The 16352-nt window shown below is 40.8% G+C and overlaps 1 protein-coding gene across 3 annotated transcripts in view; it reads right to left on the bottom strand.

The window, feature by feature from the left end:
• erbb4b (erb-b2 receptor tyrosine kinase 4b) overlaps positions 1 to 16352 on the bottom strand; it is a gene marked incomplete at both ends in the record, with an annotated part of 268165 nt that overhangs the window by 117678 nt on the left and 134135 nt on the right. For all 3 annotated transcript variants that reach the window (XM_083908815.1, XM_083908817.1, XM_083908816.1), the window contains one exon: positions 4828 to 5014. In XM_083908815.1, coding sequence (XP_083764941.1) covers positions 4828 to 5014 — 187 coding nt within the window. The remainder of the gene's footprint in view (positions 1 to 4827; positions 5015 to 16352) is intronic.

Genomic DNA, 16352 nt, shown 5'->3' with positions numbered 1-16352 from the left:
ACCTCCCCTGTGCACCACAGTCATTTAAGTTACTTAAAAGGCCATGTTCAGCACATACATACCTTCACTAAGAGGCTTTGGAGACTATGGAGTAGGACTCAGGTGCAAATGCAACCAGTACAAAATGACATTGTATCGCCTGTATTGTGTGAAAGACATCAATGTGACAAATCAAGACAGCCAACCCAGATATAATGAGAGACAGAGAGCCAAAGGAAGACGGATAAAAAGATGGAGTAAGGACAGCAAAAGAGATGGATAAATAGAGAGCAGATGGGCCATGAGGGAGTGAATAACGCCTTGGCGTAAAACACAGGCGTGTGTACATGCATGCGACGAGAGAGGATCATTCAGCAGATGGGGCCTCAGATTGGATGCCTCATTTTGGACAGACGCAGTGCAGGCGTAGGGCGGTTAGAAAAATGAATCAACAACACTAAACAAATCTGTAAAAAATGATACTAGATGAAATGAGGGAAAAGGGAGGGGGTGGCAGTAAACTGTGTTAAATCAAAAAGGCTCAACTGTGTTGTGCTTCTTATCGAGGCTGTTATGATTTTGCCGGGGAAAGCAGCCTGTAATTACCATGTGAATGCACAGAGGCAGTGCAGGGTTCACGAGACAACCCTGATGGAAATACTGAAAATGTAAGCGGGGAGGAAGACGCTGCAGGTCAACGTGCGTAAAAAACACACAGATAAGGAACTTTGAAAATGTCAGGAAGTAGCTCTGTTTAACCTTTCTTTTGGTTGGCTACAGGGGAAAGGGTAGAAAGAAAGGTATCCATTTGAAGTTTCTCTGTGCAGTCAGCACAAGGTTTATCTGTAGACCCCAAACACATACAAACTGGATAACCTTGTAGGAACGGCTCTCTGTTTACGGGAGTTGAATACCAACAAACTGACTTTGGAAACAGATACTGTACAAAACTTAAAGGTGCCATATGTAAGAATGTGGCCAAAAACGGTTACTACATTCAAATTCAAAATACCGAGATCTTTTAGGTTTCGTTTTTTGACGTAACTGGCAACCCGTGGTTGCTCTGCAGCTCATACTCTACTGGCTGCAATGATTGGTAGACGGCGGTAGGTGGCGCCACATGTCAAAACATGATTTCAAAACATGAAATGCAAATATTTTGGCTGTACTGTTGTTGTTGGTGAGTTCAGTTTGTTATATGAACATTATTCCTCAGTCTTTGTGACATATTAGGAGGATTTTATGGCCAGTTGCTTTAGATTTATTACATAATGCACCTTTAAACTTAAACACACAAAAAAACTACAAACAAACAACTAAACTTTCCATATTTAAGCAAGTGGTGCCCTTTTTTTTTAACATGTATTTGTCACTGCTGCACACCCCTGTGCGCACACCATTCCTCCACTTTCCCCAGCGTGGCTGTGCCTGATATTTCATATTCATGAGGATAACTTGGGCTAAGCTTGATTGAAAGGTGCATTGTAGGGAGTCCTATCCCTACTCCACCAGAGACCTCCTCCACTCCCTTCAAATCCAAGAGTCCGCTTACTCCTCACAGAGAGCACACCAGAAAAAAAAAAAAAATCAATAGGTGCAAGGCTACAATATACTAGCGACAAATTGATTTCATCCCAAGGCAATTTTGACCCGAGTAGAAATGCAGCTGTGGGGATCATTGCCTTCTCTCGATTAACCCCTTATGTAGTTAATGAGTTTCAGTCCCTTACATATATGTTTCTTATGGATTTTATTGATCTTGGAACTTCTCATGTGAGCTGAAAACAATGGGCTAATAGGACAACAGCATCAGAGGCCTTATAATGAACGAGACAGCTTGCCCTGGACTTAAAATCAAATACTTCAGATGTGTACTACTTTAGATGTACAGCAGCTCACTATAGAATGTCAATTGCGTCTCCCCTACTTTAACTAAAGCTTGTTTAATTGTCAGGACCATTGGTGTATGAAGAAGCGTTATGATGGATTCTCAAAGAACCCTCCCTATGTATGTGCCCTATAGCTTGACTTGTATACCAAAATGTTGGATATTGATTTGAACTCTGGGGAGAAGAAAACTTGATGTGCCACAGCAAAAGAGCAGCTTCTGTCACACATGCATTTCATTTGGACCTGGGTAAGGTTCTAGGTTGGGTTCCACTCCCAGAGCGAGTGGTACTGTACAAAAATCAAAGAACCCTGCCTTTTGCCTTATGTCAGCTGGGATTGGCACCAACAGCCTTGCAACATTCAAGTGGAGAATAAGGAGGTAGATGATGAATGAATGAATGATAACAAAACAAATGTGTTACCATATTGTTTTTTCATTTGTGTGAAAAGACTATATTCTGTTCCCTTTTGAGAACAAAAACGACACAAGTGTACAACTCAGTTAAAGTAATATGAAGATTCATGAAGTAGAGCAGATTCAGGCCATGGCTGTTGTGCATAGCTTCCCCTTAACTTTATGGCTCGGGGCCATGGATAGCACATCAAACAGCAACTTCACACAAAGTCCAGATCCCTCTGCACTGGCTTCAACTTGGCACCACAATGAAAAGGACAGGCTTGGCAAAAAAAAAAAAGCTGCTAGTGGAGCTGGACAAATGCAATTCCCTACGTATGGCGCAACATGCGAGAAAGAATACAAGACACGAGCGCATACTGTAGCCGCGCATGCACTCAAACGAATGTGTTATTTCCTTCGACTCGGGGGATCACCGGGAAGGAACAGTTGTAGAAAAGAATGAGAGACAACTGAATTATTTAGAAAGGGGATTTGGAAGTAGCAAAGACACACGCCTAAAGTGACACATCTTCTTTTCAAATCTAAATAAAGTCTTGTCGAAGGCTAAATTGAATTCTGCTCAAACAGACACTCATATATATATAAAAAATATATATATATATAGTGCAATGTGATGGCACCATGTCTCTCAATTTGCCTCAGGACCTTGATAATTCATTTGACATTGTGTTTCTATAAAACATACGATCTATTTGTGCTTTTGAGCAGTATTACCCCCAAACATCATTAGGTGGAAGCATTAGTGAACAATGTGACCCCAGTCCAGCCCTAATGCACTCAGGGGCTCATTCACACAGAAACACACAGCACGCGAAAACACACTATACTGACAGTCCTCATCAATGAGGATGACACTCTGTGGGGCTAACTAATAAATCATTGAAATCTTATTTCTTATGCTTCCGTATGTGTGAAAGATAACGAGGGAGATAATTACTTTTTAACTGCAATGGTGGGCAGAGTTTTCACCATCGACACAACCCGACCATTATTTACTCAAGGCCTCTGTGATAGTTGTTATTAAATCTAAACACGCATTGCTTCTTTCTTCGTCTTTTGAGCTCAGAACAATTCTGAGGTTGAATTTAGCGTTACATTGACTACACAACGACCCCTTGGTCCTGTGTTTCACACATCATGAGCAGGCCTGGGCCCTGGCATGCCCCACTTAGTCATGTTGTTGAAAAGCTGTACATCTCATAAGTGAAGAACATTTATTTCTTACTGACCTTAGGGGTCAGGATGCCTGAAGAGAGCCCTGCAGAACAAGGATCCATTGTTCATCAAGAGGCAGAGCCACCCACATATGTTTTTTTGCCTCTTCGCACACGGTTTATCAGTAATCACATTCACTGTTTTCTCATTCCTCTGAGGAAAGAGGCTCAGATCAATTGCAGAGTGTGTTGTAAACGAGACGAGACTACTTTTTGCGGTAAATAACAGACAAGCAGGAGTGAAATAACAGATAAGACAGTCTTGGGCTTAATTGTGCAAACATCACCAGTTGTGATTTGGGAAAAGAAGAAGCAGACAGTCTGCATTTTCCCATCTTTTCTAAAGCTGATAGGAGCCAGTAAACAGCTTCCAGCACATTTGGCCAATTTATCGATTCAACCGTGAAACGTACACTCCATCCTGCATTTTCTACTGCAATTGTATTTTTGTGACAGTGTTTCCTGTAATAAGCACCTGTTATATTGTGCAATGAACACAGAGTTGACAACATTGTGCAAGGAAAAACACATTTGATTAACAACAACATCCTCAACACGAGGACCTAATCACAGCTGAATTCAGCAGTAGGACTTGTAATCATTAACACTAAGGGTAGCAATTAGAAAGAAGGTAATGGAGTGAAGTGAATAAGTCTGTGAAGAATTATTTAAATCCACCTCCAGGCTGTCACCCACTAAACGTGCAGAAAACACACACATCCAGTCCAATCCAATCCAAATTTATTTATAAAGCACATTTAAAAAAAGAAAAAGAAACAGCAGTTGACCAAAGTGCTATAAACAAAATAAAAAGATATGAATTGGTTTCCACTATTAGCGGCTCCCTTTTAATTACAGATTGGTCTTTAATTAAAGGTGCCATATGTAAGAATGTGGCCAAAAATGGTTACTTCATTCAAATTCAAAAATACTGAGGTCTTTTAGGTTTCATTTTCTGACGTAACTGGCAACCCGTGGTTGCTGGGGAGCTGAGACTCTACTGACTGTGTGTGACAATGATTGGTCGACTGTGGTAGGTGGCGCCACATGCCAAAACACGATTTCAAAACATAAACATGATTTGCAGTCTGCAAAATATATTTTTTTAATGCAAATATTTTGGCTGTACTGTTGTTGTTGGTGAGTTCAGTTTGTTATATGAACATTATTCCTGAGTCTCTGTGACATATTAGGAGGATTTTATGGCCAGTTGCTTTAAATTTATTACATAATGCACCTTTAAAGCTGATACAACTGTTACTGGCAAATACACAAGACCGTTACAGCACACACAAGAAAAAAGTAGGCAATAATTTAGCCGCTCACCTGTGAGGTTTTTCAAGCCGAGTTGGCGCAGGCCAAAGTTTCCATCGCGCCTGTAGTTGAGGAAGACCGCAAGGGAGTAGCGATCCTCGTACAGCTTGGTTCCTCGGATGATTCTCAGGTTCTCTAAAGGCAGGTAGTCAAACTGGTTGAGGGCCACCAACACGTAGCCCGTCACTTCTCGGATGGACTGCAGAGAATAGTAGGGAGAGAGGAGTATTAAGGTGTGCTTTGTGCACCATAATGTAGTATCAATAACATTTTTCAAAGAGCGAGAAAAGGGGTAACACTATTTTATGAATATGAATATGTAATATGTGTATCTGTAGAGAGCCCATAGTTGAACTAACCAAGGAAATCATATAGTTTTTTACTCTTGCGTTTCAACATTACTCACTATGAGTTGCCTTCAAATGTGAGAGAAATAAAAAGGGCGGGAAAAGAGAATGCACGACAGGAGAAAGAAAAGAGCTAAATTGGAAGGAATGAACAACGAAAGTCAAAGGCATACGTCAGATCATTGACAGCATCTATCTTCAAGGTCACGTTACACATATTAAATCATGCCAGTGAGTTGAGTTAAAGCGCCTGAGCAAGGATAATGTTTCTCCAGGCCTTGTGACCCTCGCTGCAAAACTTGGCAAAAGGTTCAGAGCTTATGTCAGGGGCCTCAGCCTAAGGTGACTGAGCCACAAGGACAGCCATTGCTTCACACTTTAAATGTCATTTAAGGAGGGGGGGTGTAGCAACTGTCGAGAATTTGGCGAGGAGCCACCCAGTTGGAGCTGCTGTTGCACGAGTCAAAGTGACAGCCCATGTCCTCTGTCTCCCATCTACCATCATGGTGGCTGTCATTAGCAGACAGGCGGTCAGAATTTTTTTTTTTTCTCCACGACGGGTCGCTGATGCCGATAATCAACAAGTCTGTGTGTGTGAAGTGCTACTGCCACTGATGTACTGAGCTGAAATAAGTCCTGAGGAAGTCCTTAACAGCGTAGTCATGGCGGTTGACAGCTGTCAGAGAGCATGGCCATCAGCCACATGTAAGCCACAGTCATAGTGCCGTCATCATGACACTGCTGATTGCCATTATTAGAAACAGACATGTCGGTGTCTGTTGAGTCTATGTGCATTTGTATGAATGAGTGGTTTATATATTGAGTCTGTGCCTCTCCATGTTTATCAGTTTTTAAAGCGTTCCAATTAACGCTGTTTTTTTAGTGTGTATCTGCGTCCTTACCTTGTTTAAGAAGCCCTGAAGGTTCAAAACAAACAGTTCAGCCACTGCTGAGAACGCTGTGTTTTATTGTAATCTCGGGCTCAGCGAGATCTCTGAAAAAACCCGGTCCGGTTACGTAAACACCGGTTCTCCGGAACAGCAGTCCGGGCACATCCGGTTGCGTACATTGAACCGCAGAAGAAGAATAACGTCCGTTGTGGAGGTGTTTCACGAGCGACAGTGTCTTCTGACTCTGGGTCTGACTCCGGGTCAAAGTCATAAAAGGGACTGCGGCGGGGAGTCGTGACGAAGCTGTTTTTTAACACTGTTAAAACAATGTTTTGATAATGACTAGCGGTGCATCCACCGTTCCAGAGGGGGGCGCTGCGCTTCTGAGAGCGGGTGAGCTGAATATGTCACTTCCGGGTACTGGCCAATCACAAGACTCTGTCTTCTGGGTGTGAGAGTTGAGTCTCAAATCTCGCTGCTGGGAAACACCGTCAGAAAAGAGGATTTCTATCGGCTCGTTTACAGCAACTGACCATCAAAACAAGTTAATGTATGTAAGTAGACCTCCATAACTAACATATATGTGCAACAGGACCACTCTATGTGAGCTCTTAAGACTCTGTAAAGAAGATCAAGTCTCTCAGATAATCACTAAGGATATTTTTGAGTTCTGTGGAGTGTGTGATTGCAGTGTGAGCATGTTATTTGTTGTTGTAAATCACTAATACATCTACATGCATAAGTGCACAGCATGTTCTCCGAGGTCCAAGCATGCCGCACTTTGTTGAGCCATCTGAGTGAACACAGAATTAGACAATCAGGATTTTAACATTTTGACTTCATTTTCACAGCCAAGAGCTGCAGATGAGTCACATTCACTCAGCTGGGAGCGTGAAGGACTTTTCAACATGGGTATAGCTCCAAGTCTGTGTAGACCAGTGACACTGTGCCATAATCTATCTTCCAAATGTACAATCCCGATGCTAAGAATGGCATACAACAACAAGTGCAATCAGCTCCGGCTGACTGCTCTGAGCATACACAATAGCTGATAATTATTTCAGGGCACACACTTTTTTTCTTCTGAGCCTGTTTATTACCCGACTCGCAAGATTGCTGGTTTGTTATTTTCAAGCCACCAGAATCGATACTTTCCGAAGTGCAGCTTTGCAGAGGGAAATAAAACAAGGGGGGAGAGAGAGAAGATGGCAGGTACACGCGCTTTTCTCCCCCGCGGATTGTTTGTCCAATAATGAACTGCGTGGAAAAAAAAGGGGAAACAACGTGTAGTAATTACATGCACGTGCTGAGCTAATGGCTGAATTTGCTCTGCGTGGTCACTTTCATTAAACGTAGATCAACAAAACAAGCATTCCAGTCCACCAGCCCCTACCCGGGGCGGCAGCACTGATACAGGCCAAGAGCATGGCAAATCCTGAATTACATCACATGCAAGTCCCTCAAGGAATAAATCTGATTAAATTATATTTTAAAAAAATACACAAGGGTCCATCACTGTGTGATACAGAAGCAATAGGGTTTGGTACAGGTGCTAGTTTAATTGCATTTTTAATTCTGGCTGTGTTATAGTTATTTTTGAGTCATTTGCATGACCTCCTTTATTTAGCTTCTGTGTAAGTAGAGCACTAAATTACCTGCTAAATATAACAACATGACCCATTGTTGTCCTGGATTTCTTCAAGAGAAAATAGTTCTTCAACTATATCCTATCCATCTTACTGAAACAACTCAAGTTTTTATACTTTCCCTGCCCTTACTTCGGATTCCTCTCCAGGATTTGTTCGTGCCATTTTCTTAAACGGCGGTGAAAAACTCTTGATAATCAGTAATTACTTCACTTAGTTGGTATATACGCTCTTCTACACTACACTCTACAGCAGCAGCCCTCCACAACTCACTCCAACCCCATGACTCGCACCCCTCACGCCTCACAGGAGATCAGTGCGTCACAGTCCCTGTAACAGAGAACAAAAGAGACGGAGAGCACCAGATTCACTAGATTAACAGGGATTTCTCCCTCTCCTCTCTAAACCGAAAGCATTTGTGAACGGAAGTGGGGGAGCGGAACAAACCCTTGACTTCAGTCACTGAGACGTGTGTGGTTTTTTAAAATCAAGTCCTTCAATCCCCCCCAACTTCTAAAAGATGAAGAGAGGGAGGGAGGGAGGGAGGTTTTTGGGGCTTGAGTCAGTGGAGGAAGAAAAAAAAGAAAGGATAGAGTTGGAAAGGGAGGCAGAGAAGGAGGGAGACACACTGCAGGAGGAGCCCAGTCAAGTGGATCGGACTGAGTCTATGTATATTTTTAATGCATAATTAAAACCACACCTGTTCTGGTTCAGGGAAAGAGACGGGGAGAGCAATGGGTGTGAGGAGAGGTGAAGAGTTGGGAGGGGGGGGGGTGAAGGGTGCAGGGCTTGAAAGTGTAATGACACCATTAGCATGTTTGAAGAGACTGAACACACGTTAGTGTGATTGCCTTTTCATTTCCATACATATTGAGGTGTCGTGATGTGCTCTGGAGGGCTGCGGTCACTGAAGTCAGACACACAAGTGTGCAATGGGAGAGCTTACGGCTTGCCTTGCATCACCAAGCCCTCATCCGCCATTTCCATAACTCTTCTCTAAACACTTAGCCGGAGCTCAAACCCACATCCATAAGCAGACACAGAATCCGGATGGAGTGCTTACAAGTGTAACTAAGTAATTCTGCTTGGTTTTTCCCAGGAGTTCATACTCGGTATAGAGGACACGCTACTGGAAGTATTGCTGTTAATAGTCACAGTTTAGAAAGGCATTCGTTTCTGAAACAACACCTCCAAAATGAGATGAAAAATCCCTATTCAGAATAATTTATGTATATCACTCAAGTCAGCGATAGTATGATTTAATATGCACTGGTGCTGTGTGAGTGTCATCCACCAGGGGCACTGTCCCTAATGGAGGTTTTGAGTGTTCTTCTCACACTAAAAAGACTCAAACAGGTTGTGTTAAGTTCCTATAAGTCACAAAAGTACCCAGAAAACAGCTCAACCCAACATGACTCACTTCACGCACCTGCAGTCAATTGCAAGAGTATCTGCATGTGCATCACTCAAGTGTCAGTAGTATTTGGACAGGATTACTATGATGAATCATCTTTGAAGATGAAGAGGAACACTCCTCTCTGATTCTCCACACAACACCTCTCATGCTTTCATGAAACACAGCTGTGTGCACATGTGTGCAGCTTATTTTCCCCCTTCTTTTTTTGCGGATTGTTACTACAACCACTACAAAGAACAAGCGAAAAATAAAAAGGGGTTTTAAACATCTCTGTTGGTGTTCCATGTCCTTGCCTCGCCTCTGTAGTCAGTCACTGCCAGCTACTTCCAAGAGCAGTCTTCTGTTTCATTATTTCTCCAAGGATTATACTGGCAAATTTGAGCAAATGAAAGGAAATGAAATGTCCCTTAATACTAAAAAATGTAAACACAATTGAATAAATGAAAATCTTTAAATGTACATGGGCTAAGAGGCAAGAATGGCATGTGTGTTGAGGCAATGTTCTCTGATGATGGTGTCAGTGACAGTGTGACAGTTTAGTTGTCATAACATGATGACAAGAGGTGCACAAATCATTGAAACACTCAAAGCATGCACAGGTCACCATTTACAACTGCATTTTCATCCCATTTAGATTAGAGCACAGCTTGTGTCACATTTTTCTTGGGTCACATTTTTCCAGATCCCCATGCTGAATTATGAAAGGCATTCTGTTTTTGTGTCCGCACCCAATTCAAGCCAGATGCAGTTAATGAACGTTGCACCCTTATCCCTGACACGCAATTTTAGCGACGCGGTTACTGCTTGGTGTCCTTGTTTTGCAGACTTGTGCAAGGTGACTGACTATATCAACAGATACATCAAATTAAAAAGAATATACAGTATAGCACCACTTTTGTATTCAGGCTGGCCCAGCTATTGTGACAGCAGCAAACCAAAACTAAACCAAAATATCTGTCTGAAACACAAAGATGATGCCTGAGAGCTTGTCAAATGTTCAATTTAAAACAAGAATACGTGGCCAAAAATAGTGTCCAATAACAGATAAACAGTCAAATGTAAGTGCATCTTCAAATATAGTAAAGTATAATACAAGTAGGTACATTGAAACAAAACAAAATCAATAACAGTTTAATTGAAAACAAGAGCAGTCTGTCACAAGGAACAACAACACGGAGTAAGTTTAAACAATCCCAACGATGTAATAAACTGGATATCATCTGGTAAATGATTGCAATCTGTTGGAGCTTTTAACATAAAGGATCTGCTGCCAATAGATCGTTGCACATGCTGAGGGACAGAGAGTTAACAATGAGTAGAGAGAGCCTAATTTCACACTTAGCTACGAATTGCACAATAATACTGTTTTAAATAAAGTGGGCGATTGAAAGTGAATGCATTTGAATGTACTTTGAGAGCAATGAATGTGTCATCTGTCAGAGATGTGTAAAAAAAAGTGTTTTGTACTTTGTGCAGCGATGAGTGAGAAAAAGGGGCAAACCGACAGAGTCTGTTGTACGCTGTGTTCAGTGGAATCAGGTCAGATTTGAGAAGCGGGTTCGAAAAACAACGTCACAGTGATCGACGTGTGTTTTAAATGACGCGTCTGAGTGGAGCCGTACCAAGATTATGTTCAACTTTGCGGAGATGAGCGCCGTCGTTGCAAGTTATTAAACATGGACCAGTATTAGCTTTGAATTTCTGTTGCGCATAAGACTTATATAAGACAAATAATGTATTATGTAAAAGCCAATCCTGCAATATGTTGAAATCAAATTGTAGAGAAGTTTGAATTTACAACAGATCTGGTTCTGATGTATAGATTACGGTGTCATCAGCATAACGTTTTACATAGATTGAGAAAGAAGTGGTCTTAATGTTGAACCCATGGCCCCCAAAATCGAAATAACAAAAATCCCATTGATTATCCAACTCATTAATTTTCCATTCCTTGTTCTAACCATTGCTTTCCTTAAAAGCTTAACTATTTATAATAAAATCAGTTGGGACAGGATGGAAAAACATCTTTTTTAAGGTTAGTTGTGATTTAGGACTGAACAATGGTTGGCTGGACCATTAAATGTTCAGGGTGTGGGTAATTGATATTGATCCGTGAAAGTACTTGATTAACGCCAGACTGATTCATTGTACAAATGAGGTCAGTCACAATATATAACTAACACAATATTGTCTAAAATGTTGTCTTGTTTGAAAATGCGGTGTTTACCGTTACATATACTAAACTGTACTAAATGTTCACTGGATCTGCTCTCGTTTGAGACACAGCCTCCGTTTTGTTCTCCCCGTATCTGAGAACCATCAGTCACTGACACTGATGCATGAGGTTGGCAAAACGACACTAGTCTGCGTTTATTGTCCTTAATCAGATCCCTCCCTTGAAACTTCAGAATGAATGAATGGCTTTGCTGTCCCTTTCAAATGTATTTCATATATTTGAAAAATGGTTTCCGAAAGTAGTCACGGAAATATGATATACCGAGACAAAACTTTTATTTTAAACAAACACACAGCACTGTCCCTTTTTTATGGGAAGAAGTATTTCCTTCTTTTTTTTATATATATATTAAATATATTCAGTTTACCCTGAATTGATGGCCTTTCCAGGGCAATGTGAACAGGCAAATGACACACACACACACACACACACACAGTTTCTCTCACTGCGTATCATCATAGCACATTTCACCTGACAGTTCTTCAATTGAGCTCAGACGCCCTCCATCATTAAGACCGACCTTAACCTTTGACAGAAAATGAATAGAATAGGTGGTCACCTGGTGCTATGACAACCATACTGAGTATGGAGAGAGAGACATACTAATATATAGAGCTGCAACTAATGATTATTTTCATAATCGATTAATCTGTCGATTATTTTCTCAATGAATCGATTAATCGGTTGGTCCATAAAATGTCCGAAAATGTTAAGAAACGTTGATCAGTGTTTGTCAAACCTGGAAATGACGATGTTCTCGAATGTCTCGTTTTGTCCACAAACCAAAATTATTCAGTTTTAATGATTTCTTTGTTATGTGGAGCAAAGAAACGAAGAAAATATTCACATTTAAGAAGCTAAAACAATCAGAAATCTTGTTTTAATCATGAAAAAAGCTTCAAACTGATTATCGATTATCAAAATAGTTGCCGATTAATTTAGTAATCGATTAATAATCGATTCATCGATTAATTTCAACTCTACTAATATATCATAAGTAGTTTAATGTATACTTTATTACCTATTGTTTCCTGTAATTTATCCATGGCACATCTGCAACTATCTAGTAACAAACCACAGCACAGCACCTGATGCCATATCCAGTTCTGTACCCAAATTCTGGAATTATTTTCTAATAAATACCATTGAAAAAAAGTATGTGAATGCAAAGAGATTTACCGTTTGTATGAAGAATGCCAAAATAACAAGTCAGTAATGATGATCAGCACTGGAATGGACAAACCACCTCTTGATTATGTCTTACGGCAGTCATTAGCCACCTTCTATTGTTTTTTTCCCCTACAAGCTTCAGTTACTTCCACACTATCAGTGGTTGAACATCAGCCCTACCAAATATCCACTGTTGTGTAGCTGACGTTTTAATTTGCAGCGTACTGCCACGTCGCAGGCAGCCTCAATTTCATCCTCCATTTATCTCCAGCATCATACCTTGAGAGGAGAGATAAAGACAGATAGAAAAAAGGGAGAACAGTGGAGTGACACCTCCCCCCCCCACCTCCCCATGAGAAGGAAACCGCGACTTCATCTTGCACACTGGTAATGAGTGGACTCCTGCGGGGAATTATCCAAATGGACTAATTTGTAATTGATTCAGTGCATTAATTACCGGACTGGTTACGCCGTGTGTCATGGTTAATATTGTGCCGATCTGACGAGGCTGGGAGGCATCCGTCTGCATTGGGACTGTTCGGGTGAAGCAGCCATTATTCAATTATGCCACACATATTATCAGCAGCAAGGCAAAGACTTAATCCAAGAATAATCACTTCCCCCACGCTCTGCGACGAGAAGTCGGCGGAGGCTTTTGGGGTGGGAGGTAGTCCCTCGCATTGAATGTTCATAATCAGGCCCTGGGAACCAAGTGGCTTTGGTGCTTTGTAAGTTGTTCATCATCTTCCAAGATCATTTTGCACTTTAATTACAACTGTACATTGTGTTAGTAATATCCTGTATTTCTCGATTCTAGTTACCGTTTATGTGATTTCACTTGACTTCTATTGCCTTTGACTTGATTAAAAGCCTAATTAGTTTAATTCCGTGTTTTTTGTTTTTTTTACAGACCTTTAGTGTCACCGCATTGATATAATGCCATATTTATCATCCTGGCATGGTACTTGTTTTGCAATTTTATGGAAAAAAATAAATCAACAGAGAATAATAGAAGCGGATGCCTCCGCCACGATTTAAGTGTAATTGCACTGTATGTCACCATATTATATATCCCCCAACGCTGGCTCTCGTTCTCTGGAACCATTTGGTATCCTTTGGTAAAAGCATCATAAACATGATGTATATACAGTTTACTGACACAGATGGCAGTGTGCATCACTGTCTACTGTAATGTTTTATGGACTAAAAAAAATAGTTCTAACAAAATCGATGTGAATGAATGTGAAAAAAAAAAACAGTTACTACATTCAAATTCAAAATGCCGAGGTCTTTTAGGTTTCGTTTTCTGACGTAACTGGCAACCCGTGGTTGCTCGGCAGCTGAGACTCTACTGACTGCAATGATTGGTAGACGGTGGTAGGTGGCGCCACATGCCGAAACATGATTTCAAAACAAAAACATGATTTGCAGTCTGCAAAAGATTTTTTTTTAAATGCAAATATTTTGGCTGTACTGTTGTTGTTGGTGAGTTCAGTTTGTTATATGAACATTATTCCTGAGTCTCTGTGACATATTAGGAGGATGTTATGGCCAGTTGCTTTAGATTTATTCCATAATGCACCTTTAAGTTAGTAATGAGTCCTTTAATATTCTCTTTGTGAATGAGCATAAAGGAAATTATGCTCAGAAGATGTATGTTTTTGTTCATGCTCACATAAAATGCATACACTGTACAGTTATTAACAGGCAGCTCTTGAAATAGTATATACAGCATAACAATTCATATGACCGAGCGTCATTCCACAATTATGTGGTATGAAAGGGGAAGGCACCAGGCCAACTGGGTAACTTTCCTTTACTGCTGAGACATACTGTATACTGTACCATAAGTGTGCACCATGAAAACAAATTCATGCTGTGCTGTCCATGTGTGTTAATTGCAAAACATGCGGCGAGCATTCACTGTACAGTCCCTTCTTCTCCTTATCAACTTTTTGTTCAACAACAATCTCCTCTCAGCCTTGAGCGAGGGAAGAAGATAGAGCAGTGGACTCTCTTTCCCCTCACACTTGATTATAGTTCTGCTTTGATCTGTGGCGGCCATCCTTCGAAACCACTCTTAAGAGTTTTTGGACCAGCACAACATAACAAAAACAACACCCATGGCCCTGGAGTAACCTTCACCGTTTGTTTTAGTACGGCAATCTAAAGATCGCGCCTTCGGGGTGCTTTAAATAATCTAGTCTAGCCCTCTGTGGGGGCGCATTTAACTATTTGGACAAGGCAACAGGAAACAGATATTTACCAACTGAGATTCAAACCTGCTCAGAAAACCTGCCAAGAAATTATCCCTAAATGGAGAAACAGTACAGGTGGACTTCACTTTCACCGATGTATACACATATAAATACATATATAAACCTACCATGAGGATGTTATGATTATTCTAGCAAATGACCAAGAGTCCTTTTTTTTTTTTTTAATAGTTAATAGTTATTTTAGTGACGTACAAAACACCCTCTAGGAGTGTTATGCTGGTTTTAGCACAATGACATTAGAAGTCAAGTCAGACACTTGGTCCAGGGGGTTTGTCACACAGCGGTCCTGTTACTTTAGCCCAACACTAGTACCCCAGCGAGACTGTTAAACGTTGCCGTGGGGGAAGTCTTGGGCCACATTTAATGGCCCTAACAGCATTATTAGCTAATAAAGGTTGATGGGCCTCACAGCGCCATAAATTTAGGAGGACAGAAGATGAAGAAGCAGTGGTTGCGTTAAAGGTGAGGTCTCAGTCTGCAAATGTACGCGTCCTGGGTCTTTGTTTAACGCAAAGACAGACAACCCTGCGTGGGAATCATTTAATGGTAATGATCTTTTTATTTGGGACTGCGTGTTTGTGTTATGTTATATTTATAGATTTATGGGAAAAACGAATGCCACATAAAGTGAGAGAGTGAGTAGGGGCCACATGGTGGCCCAGTGGTTAGCACTGAAGGTCATTGGTTGGGATCCCATTTCTACCAGGGGCCTTTCTGTGTGGAGTTTTACATGTTCTCCCTGAATGTGTGTGGGTTCTGGACTGACACTCTAGTTTTCTCCACAAATAATAATAATAATAGTAATAGTATACAAATTAGGTTCGCTTGACATTCTAAACTGACCATAGGCGTGAATGTAAGAGTGAATAGATGTTGTGTACCATGCCTTTAGCCCTACAGCCTAAAACACTTATTGTAAATACTTAAACACTCATTTATTAGTGTACTCTCCATGAGACATACTGATTAAAGGTGCATTATGTAATCAATCTAAATCAACTGGCCATAAAATCCTCCTTATATGTCACAGAGACTCAGGAATAATGTTCATATAACAAACTGAACTCACCAACAACAACAGTACAGACAAAATATTTGCATTAAAAAAAAACATTTTGCAGACTGCAAATCATGTTTATGTTTTGAAATCATGTTTTGGCATGTGGCGCCACCTACCGCCGTCTGCCAATCATTGCAGTGAGTAGAGTCTCAGCAGGGTTGCCAGTTTGGTCAGAAAACGAAACCTATAAGACCTCGATAGTTTGAATTTGAAAGTAGTAAGCGCTTTTGGTCACCTTCTTACATATAGCACCTTTAAATAATGATATCTGCTGTCAAGACAAAAACAAATCCAGGTCACAACTGACTTTGTAATGTTGTTGGCACTGAGTCAACAAGTAACTGTTAATGAAGTTCCATGATCAGCAATGTCTTTCTGCAAAAATCCTCAGTGCGGCACTGGGAATTTGGATGAAATCAACATGGTATAATAATGTGACAGGCCACACCATATTACTTCCCCAAAAAAATTGCTTAATATGCCCTCTGTGTA

The sequence above is a fragment of the Microchirus variegatus genome (assembly GCF_963457635.1).
Source record: "Microchirus variegatus genome assembly, chromosome: 22".
Lineage (NCBI taxonomy): Eukaryota > Metazoa > Chordata > Actinopteri > Pleuronectiformes > Soleidae > Microchirus > Microchirus variegatus.
This window is presented reverse-complemented; position numbering and strand designations above follow the sequence as displayed.